Genomic DNA, 15,302 nt, shown 5'->3' on the forward strand with positions numbered 1-15,302 from the left:
AAAAAAAAAGTGGTATATTTTGATTAAGTTTCTTTGAGATTTTTAAATCCTGGGTTTTTAACACTTACTGGCACCAAGTCTTTGGTGATTTATACTTTTACTACAGTTGTTATCTCAGTGTGATCTTGCTGCATATTTTATAAAATTTTGCCTTTTCTTTGAGGTCTTCCGTTTGAAATCTGAACCACTGCCAGATGACAGATTCACTGCTAAACCATGGCAAAACTGTCCTGAACCAAACCGGACCAATTCGTGGAAACAGACCATACATGAGCGACCATACATGTGACTTTGCTCGTCCAGGCTCTAGACATAGTTTTTTTTTTTTTTTAATTCCTGCCTGCTGCCATTTCTCCATGAGCTTTTTAAAACTTTGTTTTGCCTGATTATTTCACTACTTTGAGGACACAAAAGAAGCTTAAGACTTAAGAATGTTTATATTTTCACACTTTAAATGCTTGGCGTAGTCATTAACAGCTCAAAACATGGCCTTTTTGGTCTTAGAAATCATTAATTACCCCCCAAGGAAAATTCTCTGCTGCTGTGTGGTGCCCTCTGCAAAGAACCAATAGTGATGGCCATATCCAGTACTCGAGTACTGGAATACTCATACCCATCCCTGCAAAACATTAGAAAAATTTGAGTGAAATACATGCATACATTTCAAATACTTGGAAATCTCATTTGACTATTTTTCAACAATGATTCATCACCCTTCAATGTCTTGTGGGCAGGATGAAACCTGCTATTGGGCTGAGTTTTGACACTTCTGGAATGAAATAATATTTCAAACTATTGAGTACTAATTCTCTGTGCTTGGTGCACCTGTGGCTGAAAACGTAGAAGAAAAGATTATTCCCTTAAATAACAACAGTAGGAAAAAGGCAGCTGATAGACCAACAGGAACTGGCTCCTGTCGCTTACATGAAAAAGTCGGTTCTTTGTATCGACTCGTTCATGAACGACTCGTCGCTATCAGGCTCATTTTACAGCTGCCTCCTGGAAAGCTTTAAAAAGGCTCTGCATGAGTTTCCAGGCATCATTGTCAACAACATACCAGCTCTCACTCAGCTACAAAGAGAGCTCTGACACTCTCCTTTTCAAATTCAGTTTATAGTTTGTAGAATTTAATTTGTAGTCCAGGCCTGTACAGCCATTGGATGACTGGTTTTTAATTTTTTGTTGTTGTTACAACAGAGACAACTTAGACTTTGCTTTGCTGGATTTCTTCTCAGAATCTCAACAGCTCAAGTCATTTTTTCATTCTTTTTATAACCTCAATCGTCTTTTTGAAATTTTAGCTGTATCTTCAGACCAAATCTGTGGTTTCCAGTTGAGGCTGGGCGTGAAGTACGCCGCTGAGGCCCTCCAATGAGAACAGAGATAGCTTTGTCACTCACAAAGGTGTCAGCCTGAAGAGGCGGGAGACGTATAAAGAGAGAAAGTGAGCTGGTGGTATAAACAGGCCTTACATAACTGGCCCATGTTGATGCCAGGAGCCTGGGTGGCAGCTGACAGGGAATATAGAGAAAAGTAAAAGCATAGAATAATCAGAGAGGAAGCCCAGCTGTGCCACCATGTTGAATCTGTCGGGAGGGAGAATGAATTACAGCCAACCTTAACCTGCTGTGCTGAACATGAATGGCAGCCGCAGGATCAGGACGGCTCCCAGGGGGCTTAGTGGATCTGTAGTCGGGCACGTAAAGGGCTAAGCCGCCTCAGGGGGGAGAGCTGTGGCTGACTGACCATTTTCTTTAAAGAATGACTCAGCAGTTGTTGTTGAGAAATGTGGACTAAATCCAGTATTGTCTAAAGTGGTTGTTTTACAAACTTGTTTGTTATGTGATCACTGATCACTGTATCAAATCGCGTATCAGCTTCGCCACCAATAAGGGAAAAGAGAATAGCAAGAAAAATGTAAGAGTCTGTTTCAGAACTTCTATGTCTATGAACCTGTGCTCTTACCTGCTCACTACAGACCATCTTTACTACTTTACTATTTATTTTTGGTATGAATTAACAAGAGAAGCCAAGGCTTTTTCAAGCTTGTGGCATTATTTTGCAGTAATGCTAATACAGTACATGCAACAATATTTGCATCATCTTTCCAGTATTTTGAAATGTTAAACAGGCAGCCATGCAGAAATCCAGCCTGAAACAGACAAAACATTGTTAAATCCTGTTATCTAAAGAAGCAGAGTAACTTTCTGCACATGCACTGAAGCTGTCTAAAAAGTTTCACATTACTGAGGGTTATTTCTGCAGAAAGAGCCAAGGGAATAGGAGCTGTTTGTCACTCCTTTTTCCTTCTGCATATTCTCTCAGACAAGTGTTGACAGTGTAATTCCATTTGCATCAGTGAAGAAATTGAGTTTTTATGGCCACAGTCATGAGTTCTATTTAATATTGTAACCTTGTAAAACTGCTGTCCTCAAGCTGTTGTCTCTGTTTGGAAAAGTCAGCCAGCTTATATAAGTCTTCTGCTGACTCTTAATCAGATCACTATCAATGAATGACCCTATCTTGTCAACAGCATGTTAACATCTTGAAAAACAAGAGAGAAGAACTGTTGCATAAAAAGAGAAGGAAAACAACTCTAAATGCTTTTAGTGTTCTGCCTCCCTCAGGACTTGAGTCAGGTGACGCTGCAAAGATTATCACTGAATAGGTTTCTTATTTTCGAGATTTTCCAAACAGATAACGTCACCTCAGTCCCCTTGCACGGTGCTTGCATGTTACCTCTTTGTTTGCATGTCTTCCCCTCATTCAGAAACTTAATGGAGTTATGCTGAACCTGAAAGAGAGTTACATAACATGGTTTCAGAAGTGCCCCGGAATCAATCTATGTGATAAGTCCTGCTTGCATCAAACCCTCCTACCTTCTTTACCACTTTTGGACCCTCCCTCTCACACCACACGCTCACTTCGTGCCGTTCTGGCACTGAAAAGTAGGGCAGGGTTTTCCTCCCTCCCTCTCTCACTCTCCAGTGCTCACCCTCTGTGGACTGATGTAACAGTGTTAGAGCTGAGGCGCTGTATGCCCTGACTGTAACCACTCAGCTGATTACAGGTCTTATGTAAGGAGGGATTGTCGAGAGAAAATGGGACAGAACATATGAGCCTGTTGCAGGAAAACAACAGCTCCAGGCTTACAAGCCTTTAAAACAAGATTTTTGCTCACAGTCCAGTTACAGGTAGAGCTTTCACTTCCTCACCTGATCTCTACAAACCTCATAGTCATGCTGAATAAAGCTCCATTGTTACATAATTAAAAAACATCACACTCTTGCTGAATGAAGCCCTGCTGTTGCAAAGTTCAAAAGCTCATAAAAGCAACAATGTTTGATCTGCTGTAACTCATACTTGGTAGATTCTATTTTTCAATGTGCTGTAATGACACACCTTTGTTTGTACAGATGCACATGCATCCTGGTGAAGTTGTGCATGTTCTCTAGTGCATGTGTGGTTATGTCTGCAGAAGTAAATTTGTTTGGCCTTGGCTGCAAGATAGCCTTCAATTTTGTCGTCTGTTTTGCATGTGTTAACACAGTGCATAGTCGTCAGGGTGCCAAAACCATGTAACGCCAAGGGTGCAGAGAGCAGATGGTGTAAAATCAGGTGAGCGTGGTGAGGCCTTGCAGCGTGTTTTCCTAGGGCTGTGAGGAGTCTTATATAACTTTTCTGTTAGAGTCACTGGCTTTCTGCATTGCTAAGAAAGTGTGAGAAAAACAACACGGAAATGTTTAGAAAAGAGAGGACAACATGTTACAAAATTTAAAAAAGACTGACATCTGACCTTTTAAAAAGATTTTTTTTTCTTTTTTTAAATAAATGTTGAATCCTAATTCTGGCAAGGCAAAAGTTTATGGTATGAAAAGTGTGACAGCAGAAAGCATTTTTTAAACTGACTTGTTTCTGATCTTTTAGAAACTCGAAAGGGTTAACAAATGTAAATATAGGGCTGGGAAATATCTCAGTTTTGTCAATATATTGAGACATTTTTAAACCTGATATAGGGTAATACAATATTGCTAATGTTGCAGTTCAAGGGTGGGCAATGTAACACTTTCAAGATCATTTTTATAACAGCATTTATCATTTTTAAACTCAAGTGCAAATAGAAATTGTTATTTTATTGAGCCAGACAAAGACTTAGAACAAATTTAAGCTACCTTTCAATGCAGTGAACATACAAATTTTATTTGCATATCAATTTTTTAAGGTAAAGATGCATTTAGTGATGCATATAAAAAGTTATATATCCTTTAATTTCTTGAAAAGATCTAAACACAAAGAAAAATGTGCGCTATCAGCAGATAAACTTAATCTATGACAGTGTCCTCCTTGAACCCTCCTGGTAGTCGAAATGAACTTTAAACTAAGCATTTCAGGCCGTTAAAGCATAGCAGATAATTTCTTAATGTTTTCATTTTTTTTGTCATATTTATAATGGTAATAGTAAAGGCTGGCTTGCTTTCTGCAGGTTGGGGCGTTAAGAAAAAATTTCAGGGAGCATGACACATTTCTGCCCATCTCCCTTGCTATCTGTCTATAACAGACGCTAACATTTACATGTGCATTTAACAAGATCTAAAGGGATTTAATAAACATATTTGCTGACCGTGGCTAGTGGAGAAAAGGCTGTGATGGAGAGTGGAGCAGCGAGAGTGGAGCAGGGAGGACCAAACCCTGGTCCTCCCTGCACATTCATGTCAGCCTGTTTCCGAGTTTTTCCCAAAAAGCATTGCTACTAAGAAATAAAAAGGAAATAATACCTGATTTACCTGCATCTACCAGCACTCACTCTTTCTTGATCTTACATGTCTGCATGCTCCCTTTCTTTCTCCCTCTCTTTTTCATCGACCAGAAAATCAACAAACCAAACAGAGGGTGTCAGCCCAAAAGCACAAAAACATTATCAAAATTCAGAAAAAATAAGTAAAACTGGTGAGGAGGAAGAGCAATTAACATTTTGCACAGTGTTCCAACTTTTTTGAAAAGAAGCTTTGTCCTAGGCCAGGGTTCATCAGTTAAAGTTCTTGGAGGTCCGAGTTGACAAAATTTCCTTGAGCGAAGTTCCAGCATATCATCTAATCTGTTATATACATAAAAAAAAATACATGGTTCACATAAAAAAGCTTAATTTAGAAAAATTGAATAAAAGACAAAGTGTTGGTTCTCTCTCTGTTTTTTTCTAGATAGCAAAGCAAGTGTTTAAATAAAAAAAAAAAAATCAAAACATTAAATCAGCTCTAAATTTGTCTTTTCTCTGTCTCTGCCTCCTGTTCATCCTGTGCGTAGCATTTTAAATCTAAGCTGAAATCAGGCCTTTACCAGAAAATCCTGGAGTAATTAAGGGGTTAACATTTTGACCTGAAGCTAAAACACCTTTAAGGGAGCATCATTGGTCAGGAATGACTGTCATTGATCTGATCAGGCTATGGATGTTTATTTTCCACTTCCTCAGATCAGATATCAGTGTGGTTGTTAAAAAACGTGTGCTTTGACTCAGTTATATTTGACATAACCACATTTAATGATTGCAAGTGTACTGAAGTATACGAGGCATGCTAGTTTTAATCTGCCTGCGTGAGGAATGGACGCCAAACCCAATTTCAATGTCTCCACTCTTCTGTAAGCCACTTGCTCTGCTGTGTTTCTGAAACTTCCCCTGCCTCTCTGTGCATCTTTGCAGCTGCAGGCTGCTCACCCACCTGCCGTCTTCACCGGCAGTGCCTCCTCTGAGTGAAGTGTCTGATTGGCTGAGTAGTGTCGCATGTAGCTACTGCACAGACAAGAGAAGCTTGGCTTGGTTAAAAGAGATCCAGTAAATGTAAAAAAGCTGCACAGGGTGAGAGAGGAGTGGTCATCAGAATGATATGGAAAGGACGCACGAGTCTAGATCTGGACCACAGTCCGCTAATTAGTGGCCTCAGTCCTAGACTCATATCAAAGTTTCGAGCTCTGGTATTGTGACAAGCATTTGTCATTTCTTAGAGAAAAAATATTGAGATGTATGTATCGTGTCATTCAGCTAAAAAACATTGAAATATGATTTTTGGTTCACATGGCCCAGCCCTACCTAATGGTGTGTTTACCTTTCTTTTAATGTTTCTCCAGAGATCCTTCTACAACCGTTTAACGGGGGACAACAAGTCAGAAAAATTCTTCAAAGTGTTCTATGAGCGCATGAAGCTGGCTCAGCAGGAGATTAAAGCCACTGTGACTGTAAATACGAGTGACCTGGGCAGCAAGAAGAAGGATGAGGAACCTCCAGACAAAGACATGCCAGCACGCAAGAAAGGTGAAGGGTCAAGAGTTGAGGTCATGACATCATGGATATACCTTTGTTTAATTTTAATAAATGACATGCACTCAACTTAAAAGCTGAGATTTCCATTGTTTATTGTTGGTTTGTTGTTTTTCTTGCACTTTATGTACCCTTTTTTTCTTAAACCATGTCTTGGTTAAAAAAAAAAAAAAAAAAAAAAAAAAAGATTAAAGTGCCTATGAATGATCCATGCCATTGAGTTATGATGCTTATCAGCATATATGTATTTATTGAGTGAGCATTGTGTGTTAAGTTTAACAGGTTTCTGACTAGATCTTTACCTGTGCTCAGTCAAAGATGTTCCAGTGGTGGCAGTAGTGACAGAGGAGGTGAAGGAGCAGCTGGTGGAGGCTTCTGCAGTCACTAAGAAAGCCTTTAACACCTATCGCCGCGAGGTGGAAGCGGAAGAGCATCAAGCAGCTGCCGAAGGTACTCCTGTCCCGACTGCTGATAAGGGCCAGGAGGAAGGCGAGATGAGCGTCAACATCACCATCATGCAGCCCATCCTGCGGCTCATGCAGCTGCTCTGTGAAAACCACAACAGAGATCTGCAGGTCAGCCATTACACCCACTTGTTGTCTCTGTAGGGTTTTGTTTTCTGTCCTAAACACCCGCTCTCCTACCTCACCCCTGACATTTTGTGACCTGTGCTCTGAATTTCTATCACCACACTCAATTATACAGAAACGAAACAGTGTAGAAAATAGGCATGGAACTTCCTGATGCAGCTGTTTCCATATCTGGTGTGTCTTGGTCTGGTTTCACTATGAGGAGTGTGTCGGTGTTTAGTAATGGCAAGCTCCAGCAGCACAGACAGACGACTTCCTTTTTGCTCTGATTTTGTTTACATCTCAAACCGCTGCAGACCTTCATTAATGTAGCACTTGCCTCTGCTGAATCACTCTGTCTCTGCCATGACCCTGTGTGGGTGCAAGATATTGATTTTCTGCCGGCCAGGCAGCACAGATGATCAATTCATTGAGATGTAGCTGTTCCTTCCGGAGACATGGAGTAAATTGTCTGGCAGCTGTAGACGAAAACAAAAGTAGATTGAAGCATTTACCTTAGAACTGATAAATGTCTCCCCTCAGAGAAAGAAAGTACAAGTAAGGAAAAACTGCATCTTGGATTTCATTTGTTGAAGCCTCCAGAAATACTATGATAAATCCTGACAAATAAGCTGCCTTCAGCTCTCTGGTCATTATTTCCTAGACCTCAAGCTTATCAGTTTTGTTTCATTACTTGTAGTCTAGAATACTGGTTCAAAACTACAATCACTTTATCAGGCACATAAACGCAATTATGCCAGTAATGCACTGCTAATCACATGGCAGCAACCAATGTATTTTGGTATGTAGACAAGATATTGAGAGAGTTTTACATTTACGCTTGAGGATTATTAAGAGATAAAACATTGGACTAGAACCTGTGGTCAGTCCAATCTAATACCCTGTTTTGGGAGCAATCAACTTCTATTAATCTTTATCTGTGAAAATATTGGTGTCATCAGCATAGAGAATCAATTTTGATATTAAAGGGAAGTCATTAGTGACGGTCACATGAGAAGTTTTTCTAAAAATTAATTCTGATCAGAGACTTAAACTTCTCTGTTCACATGGACACTAAAAGGTACAGTCCAATTCAAATATGCATGCTGGACTATGTTCACTGTGAATGCTAGCGATGGTGGCACATGAAAATCCCAGAAGTTTCTGAAATACACAGACAAGCCCATGTGGCACCAACAACCATGGTACTTTCACTTAAATCCCCTTTCTTCCTCATTCTGATGCTTAGTGTGAACTTCAGCAGATCATCTTGGCCATATCTACACACTTTCATGTATTGGTTGCTGCCGTGAGATTGACTGATTAGACAGCAGTAATTATGACAGTATCATTAATATGTTTTCCATCTCCAGAACTTTCTGCGCAACCAGAATAACAAGAACAACTATAATCTGGTGTGTGAGACACTTCAGTTCCTGGACTGTATCTGTGGCAGCACCACAGGGGGGCTCGGTCTGCTGGGTCTCTACATCAATGAGAAGAACGTAGGGCTCATCAACCAGACTGTGGAGAGCCTGACCGAGTACTGCCAAGGTCCCTGTCATGAGAACCAGGTGATGCATGTGAACATACATCATGAGTGTTGAAGCTTACACTTTAAAACTGTTTTAGCAGAGCCTGCAGTTTCTTTGCATTTTAATTTTCCTTCATATGACTGCTTTAACAGTGCAGAGCTTCCTTCTCATTTTGATCTTAAGTTGTTTGCTTTTATTCAAACTCTGTCATTTTCAGTTTTTTTCAGAGTGGCCTTTTCATCTCAAAAATCATACCTTATCCACCACAAGCAGGATTCTCTTCATGCCCAGTTTCAGTTATAGCACTTAAAAAGTTGCAGTGTCACACCACCAGCTTATTCTGGGCATTGAACCCAGAATAAACTGGATTGTTTCTTGATATGGATTAGCTTTGCTTCTCACATGATGGTGGCATCATCTGTTTGGGCTGATGTGGGGTCATTTCTTGGCAAATGTCTAACTGGCATGACTAAACAATTAACAGTCATAATGCAGTCCCTGTTTGAACTCAGTACCCCAAAACATTGGTAGAAGGGGAGTGCCAGACTAAACAAATGCTTGGCTCTTGCCCCTTTTCAAAAGACAAAAACAGACTTGCTGGAATTACACATTTGTGTTTGTTTGTGTGATAAATGGTGGCTCTTGTAAACACGAGCTTTGCCCTTTTACTCTAAGCCAGTCAGTGTGGGAGCTTGTGTTATTTTATTGTCACTACCTCCAGTACATTATTATTAAATAAGAAATATAAGACGATTCTTTCTATAAATTGGTATCAGTTGACCCCTTTGTCAACCCCCTCAATATTTTCAGTTGTCTAAATGGTACAGAACCCATGGAGGTTTGATTAGCTAAAGTAACTGGGAGGATGGAGCTTGAGTACAGTGTTGTAAAGGAGCGCTCTCTGATTGGTGGGTCAGCAAACCAATCAGAGGATCAGTAAAGGGCCAATTGAATTTTTTTGGTGTAATGGTGTATATATAGTTAAATTTAAATACTTGGCTATGCAAAGTTGTTCACAGAACTAAAGAAAACTTACATCACCAACAACTATGAAAAATGGCCTAGCACATTAGTTTATGGCCGTGCACAGTTGTTAAAATTAACAAATTGGATCGTCACAGGGTTCAACTGAAGAAAAAAATGCCTGTTACAATATTAAAATTACTAACTTAACACATGCACATGCATGCCAAATTTAAGACTTCAGAGACAAATACTTAGGGAAACAAAACATCTCTACTTAAGTCGTTTCAGGGCATGACTGGTGCCTGCCGGAGTAGACACATGCAGCAGCTGCATGCAGCAAAACACTCTGCCAGTCTTCAATAGGTATAATGCTAATGCTTGGTTGTTTAGTGCAAGCATCCTTGTTTTGACTTCATTTTGTTGAACACTTCATCAGCAAGGATGCTGATGGCCTAGTGGTTTGATTACAACCCATGAGCAGAAGATAGTATTCCAAGCAGGCGGCCTAAGTTCACAACTGACCTTGGTTGCCTTCCCCGCTCAATCTCCCTGATTTCCTACACTATCAACCATTCTGTCCTCTCCGATTAAAGGCTAAAAATGTCCCCAAAAATCTTAAGAGAAAAAAAAGAATATAACTGGTAAGACTGTGACAGCATGTTCATTTTTCTTGAAGTCTTGGACATTTTTGCTTCGAAAAGGTCTTTCAAACATTCATATAAGTCATGTTGTTTAATTTATACTGAAATTCAAGAGTCTGACTGCTAGATTAAAGGTTAATATGTCTTAAAACCTAAACTGCATCAGAAGATTTGAAATATAAGTGACAGTATTTCCAGTTACCAGCATGTTGTCACTGGTTATTAACACTTGAAACCTTCCTATTCCAACATAATCTTGAAATGAATTTCATTTGATCCTCAGAACTGCATTGCCACTCATGAGTGTAACGGTATAGACATCATAATCGCACTCATCCTCAATGACATCAACCCCCTCGGCAAGAAGAGGATTGACCTGGTGCTGGAACTCAAAGTGAGTAATTATTGTTTGGTTCATGGAGAACAACACTTCAACACACTTGCAGTTGATATAAGATATCAGTACATTTTTGCAACCTTTTATTCACAGTGTTGAACCACTCTTATACGGATGTTTAATCTACAATCACTGAGTGTTCAATGTAAACAATAGAGAAAACTAACAAATAATTAACAAATAAATGATATAATTGAAGTGGATCTTAAAAGTCTTGAACTTTATGCAGCAATATTTCTCTCAGTGCATAATTAGCAATGTCTTCAAGAATTTCAGCCAAGCCCAGTTGACTTTTGGATCAACTTTTGAATTCTCATGACCTGAATGGTTGAGAATCTTCACAGACAAAAACATTTGATCACACTGTTGGTTAGTTCAACTCACAGTACACAAATGAAACCTGAGTTAATTATGGTCTTTTACCTGCACTCTCATCTTTCTACAGAATAATGCCTCCAAGCTTCTCCTTGCAATCATGGAGAGCCGCCATGACAGTGAGAATGCTGAGAGGATACTGTACAACATGAGGCCTAAAGAGTTGGTGTGTAACTTACCATATAAACTATAACACATGCTTGGGTCGATGTGATCTGCAATCACATGCTTGAGTCGATGTGTTCTGCAATCTTGCAGGTGGAGGTGATCAAAAAAGCTTACATGCAGGGGGAGATCGAGGTGGAGGAGCCACAGGAGGGTGAGGATGGAGAAGAGGAGCGATCTGCATCGCCACGAAATGTTGGCCACAATATCTACATCTTAGCCCATCAAGTAAGCTTGACACTGAGACAGACACATTAACAATACTGTGGCACACGTACAGTCACATATGAATGTTTTGAATGTCTTACCATTCCTGCATGTTTGTGTACTGACATGTGATACCTGCTTTTCTACATTCTGTGTGCTGCTCCACCATGATTTAGGTTAATGACAGTAATAAGTTATGCAACAACAATAGTCAATCCAAATGCTTCAGCCTTGGGCCTAAGAAAGCAAATGTCTTGCATTCGAAGAAAGAACAAACTGCATGTACTGTGGCCGGTTGTTTAAAACCAGTCATGCTGGCTAAATGATTCAGCACATCTCAACTGATCACATAATCAGATTTAAGTAAGAAAGTCAAGTTAAGAGTAGCTTTTACAGAGCAAGTCACCATAAATTGCTTTTTAAAACAACCAAACAGTAACAACATCGACAAAAAATATGGAATACAACACAATAACTGTACTCATAGTAATATGAAATCAGGTGGTCATAAGCAAATCTGAAAAAAAAAAATGTATTGGACTGTTTTTTTGTTTGTTTGTTTGTTTTTTTAAGTGTCAGTCAATACCACAGAGTGTAGATTTAAAGGAAGAGTGTTTCAAAGAGTCTTGGCCATCAAACGTCTGATCTGGTTTTTAGACGATGGACAAGTGCACAAAGTGGGTTCATACTGAGAGGAACTACAAGCACACTCAAAACCATCCAAGAATTGAGCGTGGTTGGGGAGCTAATGTGCTAGTAGCAAGGGTGTCACATTTCAGTTGTCATTTAAGGCAAAATAAGTTTATCTTTGAGGGAATCATGTCAAAATAAAATCCAACTTAAATGAATTCAATAGTGGTTGGAAATAACTTTCAAATTCTGATGATTATTGCAAAACGTCTGTTTGCAATATGCTTTTAAAACAGAAGTAGAAGAAACAAAGGAGACGGTTAAACTGAATTCACTTCTGCTAAGAACAGCCCAATTTTAGACAACAATATCCTGTCTAGAATCATGCTGTGTATTGTGGTGAAGTATACTAACAGAACATGAGATTTGGTGCACAGTTACTGAGCCAGGTAAAAAGGGAATTGCAATAATCAAGGCAGAAAGATACAGCATGACTTAACATTAAGTTATTGGCTTGTGCAGCAATATCCTTTACTTTAGCAATGTTTCCTAAATGAAAGAAATGCAAAAGGGTTAATGTCTGGTCAGTAATCACTTCAAGGATTTTAGATTTGATCTCAACATTGAACAGACCTAAATACAGTTAGAGGCAATTGTGCCTGAGGCAGCAATAAGGACCTCTGTTTAAGTGTCAGTTTGAAGAAAATGTTGATCATCAGCAGACATTCAGTTTAGTCTGTTAGTCTGTGTCATCAAGTTTAAGAGAAATCTGCATCTAAAAGTCATCTGTGTAAAAATCAGCCTATAAAATGTCCTGATGGAAGCACATACAGAGAAAATAAAATCAGCCCTAGGACAGAACCTAGAGGCACACCACAGGACAGAATAGAATATTAAGATAAGTAAGGGCCACTTGGCATGGAAAAAACCTATCTGAAGGTAGAGATGACCTTTTGCAGTGAAACCCAATCTTTGTGCTGATGATCATAGAAACACGATTGCAAAAATAAAATCTGTCATTACTCTTGTTTCAGTAATTTGATGATGTTTGACTTTCCAGCTGGCCCGCCACAACAAGGAACTGCAGGCCATGTTGAAGCCAGGAGGGACTTATGGAGAGGGAGACGAGGCCCTGGAGTTTTATGCCAAACACACAGCTCAGATTGAGGTTGGTTATTAGATCTGTGTAAGACCTATACCCCACCTGATTTTTCTGTTTTTTTTCTCTTTTTTGTTTTAAATTGTTCTCTTACTATTCAACAACAGGCCCTTTTTTTATATCTGCATAATAACTCACATTTATCATAAGAAATATTATGACATTATTATTGGCTTTTTGCATGCAGAGGTATTTTTCTTGGCTTTCTTTGAGTCTCATTATGTAACTTGACAGTATGACTTTGCATGTTTGCATGTTTCCTTGTGTGCACCTAGCAAGAGGAAGGTATGCAGATTATTAAAAGCATTCTGACTGAAGTTGTTGGCTCGGTTTATCAGCCCCTTTAAAAAAACAACTTCTCCCTTTGTTTCAGATCAGAGCAGTCACACCATTTAAATGAATGTTGTTTTTAAGTGCTTGACTTTATAGAAGGTGTTAATGAAGCTGTATTTCCCTACTACAATGGATAAAATGGTGGCTACTTCTGTTGCATCCAGATTGTACGACTGGATCGCACCATGGAACAAATTGTTTTCCCTGTGCCGAACATCTGTGAGTTCCTCACCCAAGAATCCAAGCTGCGTGTTTACTACACAACAGAGCGGGATGAGCAAGGCAGTAAAATCAATGACTTCTTCCTGCGCTCTGAGGACCTTTTCAATGAAATGAACTGGCAGAAGAAGCTCCGAGGTACTCAAGAGGCTACTGGTAACAAAAACACCGTCCCCTGTGCGTTTTTCTCCTCTATTCTTTTATCTCTTAGTTCCTGGTTTGCATGTTTTACCCTTGCATTCCTCCAGGCCCCCTGCTTCCTGATCACCCTGAATTTGATGCAGACACTAGAGCATCTTTGGCAGATATACTCAAGAAATGTTAGATTAGCTGCATAATAAGTCATGTTGACGCAAATTATTGTTTTTATATGAACATGGTACAAAGACACATACTACATGCCTACATTTCAAAGAAATATTAAAAAAGTTTGGCATGTAGACTGTCATCTTTGACGACAATTTCTAAGTGCAGTTTCAGTGAAGACAATAAGGGAGAAGTTACTTTGATGTAAATCCAGGTGGGTTCAGTCCAAATGATGTTGGAAGAAGAACAATGCGGTCTATTGACATCAATACCCAGAGTGCATGGAGAAATAAAGGCAGCCTAACTGTGAATGTATTTCATAAAATTTCTCAAAAAATGTCAAAACCTGATTAGTTTCTTTGTACCACATACATATAATAGACAGTAATGTGAAGTTAATAGGGTCAGTATGTCTTATCATGCAGGATTCCTTTTAAGTAAAAACCTATGTGAAAAAGAACTAACAAAAATTCCCCTGGAAATTTCTCAAATGGAAACTTGTCAAAACCTTCCTTCACATCTTTAGTGTGATTGAGTCATAACAAGCAACACAATGAAGGTGAACAGGTTCAGCCACAAAAGTGGAAATGAAACATCATTAGTGGACGTTATTAGATTCCTCTAAAGCTATTTATTTACTGTGTATGCTCAATGCAATGGACAGCAGCTGTATGCCTGGCATATTATTTGACTTTTAACTGGGAATCATCATAATAGACGAGGCTAATTTAAGAAAAAAATGTTTTGACATCTAGATAATGACTGAAAAATGGTTAATGTTAGAACTGTAGGACTATTGTTCTAGCCTGCTACCAGTCTGAATTAGGCAAAAGCATGTACAAGTCACAAAATAATTGTCCTTTAGCCGGCCTTAAATAGATCACTCTACTGACTTATTGTTCTTTTCTTCTTGGGCTGAGTGAACCAGCTGCGTGTAAATGAAGCCGGTCTTATCTCCCATGTCCGACTTTGCTACGACTGACTTTGTGGCTTAATTTTACACTGACAGCATCAAGTATAACATAGAGCAAGTGGCTTAACCCAGTCTTACATGAGCATTCATGTGAGCATTCTCAAAGAGGTGAGTTTTGCCGAGTAACACACTTCACTCCTGGTCTAACTTCTAGAAACAATCGACTGAAAATTATGATAACACAAACCTAAAGATAAGTCATAATTTCCGAAGAACCTTCTTATAGCCCAGCATGATATTAATGTGTCTTTCACTGGCCCTCATTTATCAAACTTACATAGAAATCAGTGCAAATTTGGGTATGGAAATCATCTTATGACAAGGCCCATGTGTGATATATGAATCATTTCTCAGTCACAGCATACGAATGAGTGGGCATTAATAAAATACAGAGGCTGAAAACAATCATAATTTAAATAACACCCCCGCCTCGCTCTCAGAATGTACAACATGGAGGTACCTAATACAGCAATGACGGCTGCCCTTATCACGGTTTCAGTCTCCAAGTCAGAGAAAT

The 15,302-nt window shown here is 39.2% G+C and overlaps 1 protein-coding gene across 1 annotated transcript in view; it reads left to right on the plus strand.

Annotated features, from left to right (window-relative positions):
- Positions 1–15,302, plus strand: part of itpr1b (inositol 1,4,5-trisphosphate receptor, type 1b) — a 138,652-nt gene that overhangs the window by 86,104 nt on the left and 37,246 nt on the right. The window contains exons 45-52 of the mRNA XM_041783677.1: positions 6,121–6,304; positions 6,623–6,885; positions 8,253–8,453; positions 10,305–10,415; positions 10,864–10,959; positions 11,052–11,186; positions 12,856–12,963; positions 13,452–13,683. Coding sequence (XP_041639611.1) covers positions 6,121–6,304; positions 6,623–6,885; positions 8,253–8,453; positions 10,305–10,415; positions 10,864–10,959; positions 11,052–11,186; positions 12,856–12,963; positions 13,452–13,683 — 1,330 coding nt within the window. The remainder of the gene's footprint in view (positions 1–6,120; positions 6,305–6,622; positions 6,886–8,252; positions 8,454–10,304; positions 10,416–10,863; positions 10,960–11,051; positions 11,187–12,855; positions 12,964–13,451; positions 13,684–15,302) is intronic.

The sequence above is a fragment of the Cheilinus undulatus genome, linkage group 3 (assembly GCF_018320785.1).
Source record: "Cheilinus undulatus linkage group 3, ASM1832078v1, whole genome shotgun sequence".
Classification (NCBI taxonomy): Eukaryota; Metazoa; Chordata; class Actinopteri; order Labriformes; family Labridae; genus Cheilinus; species Cheilinus undulatus.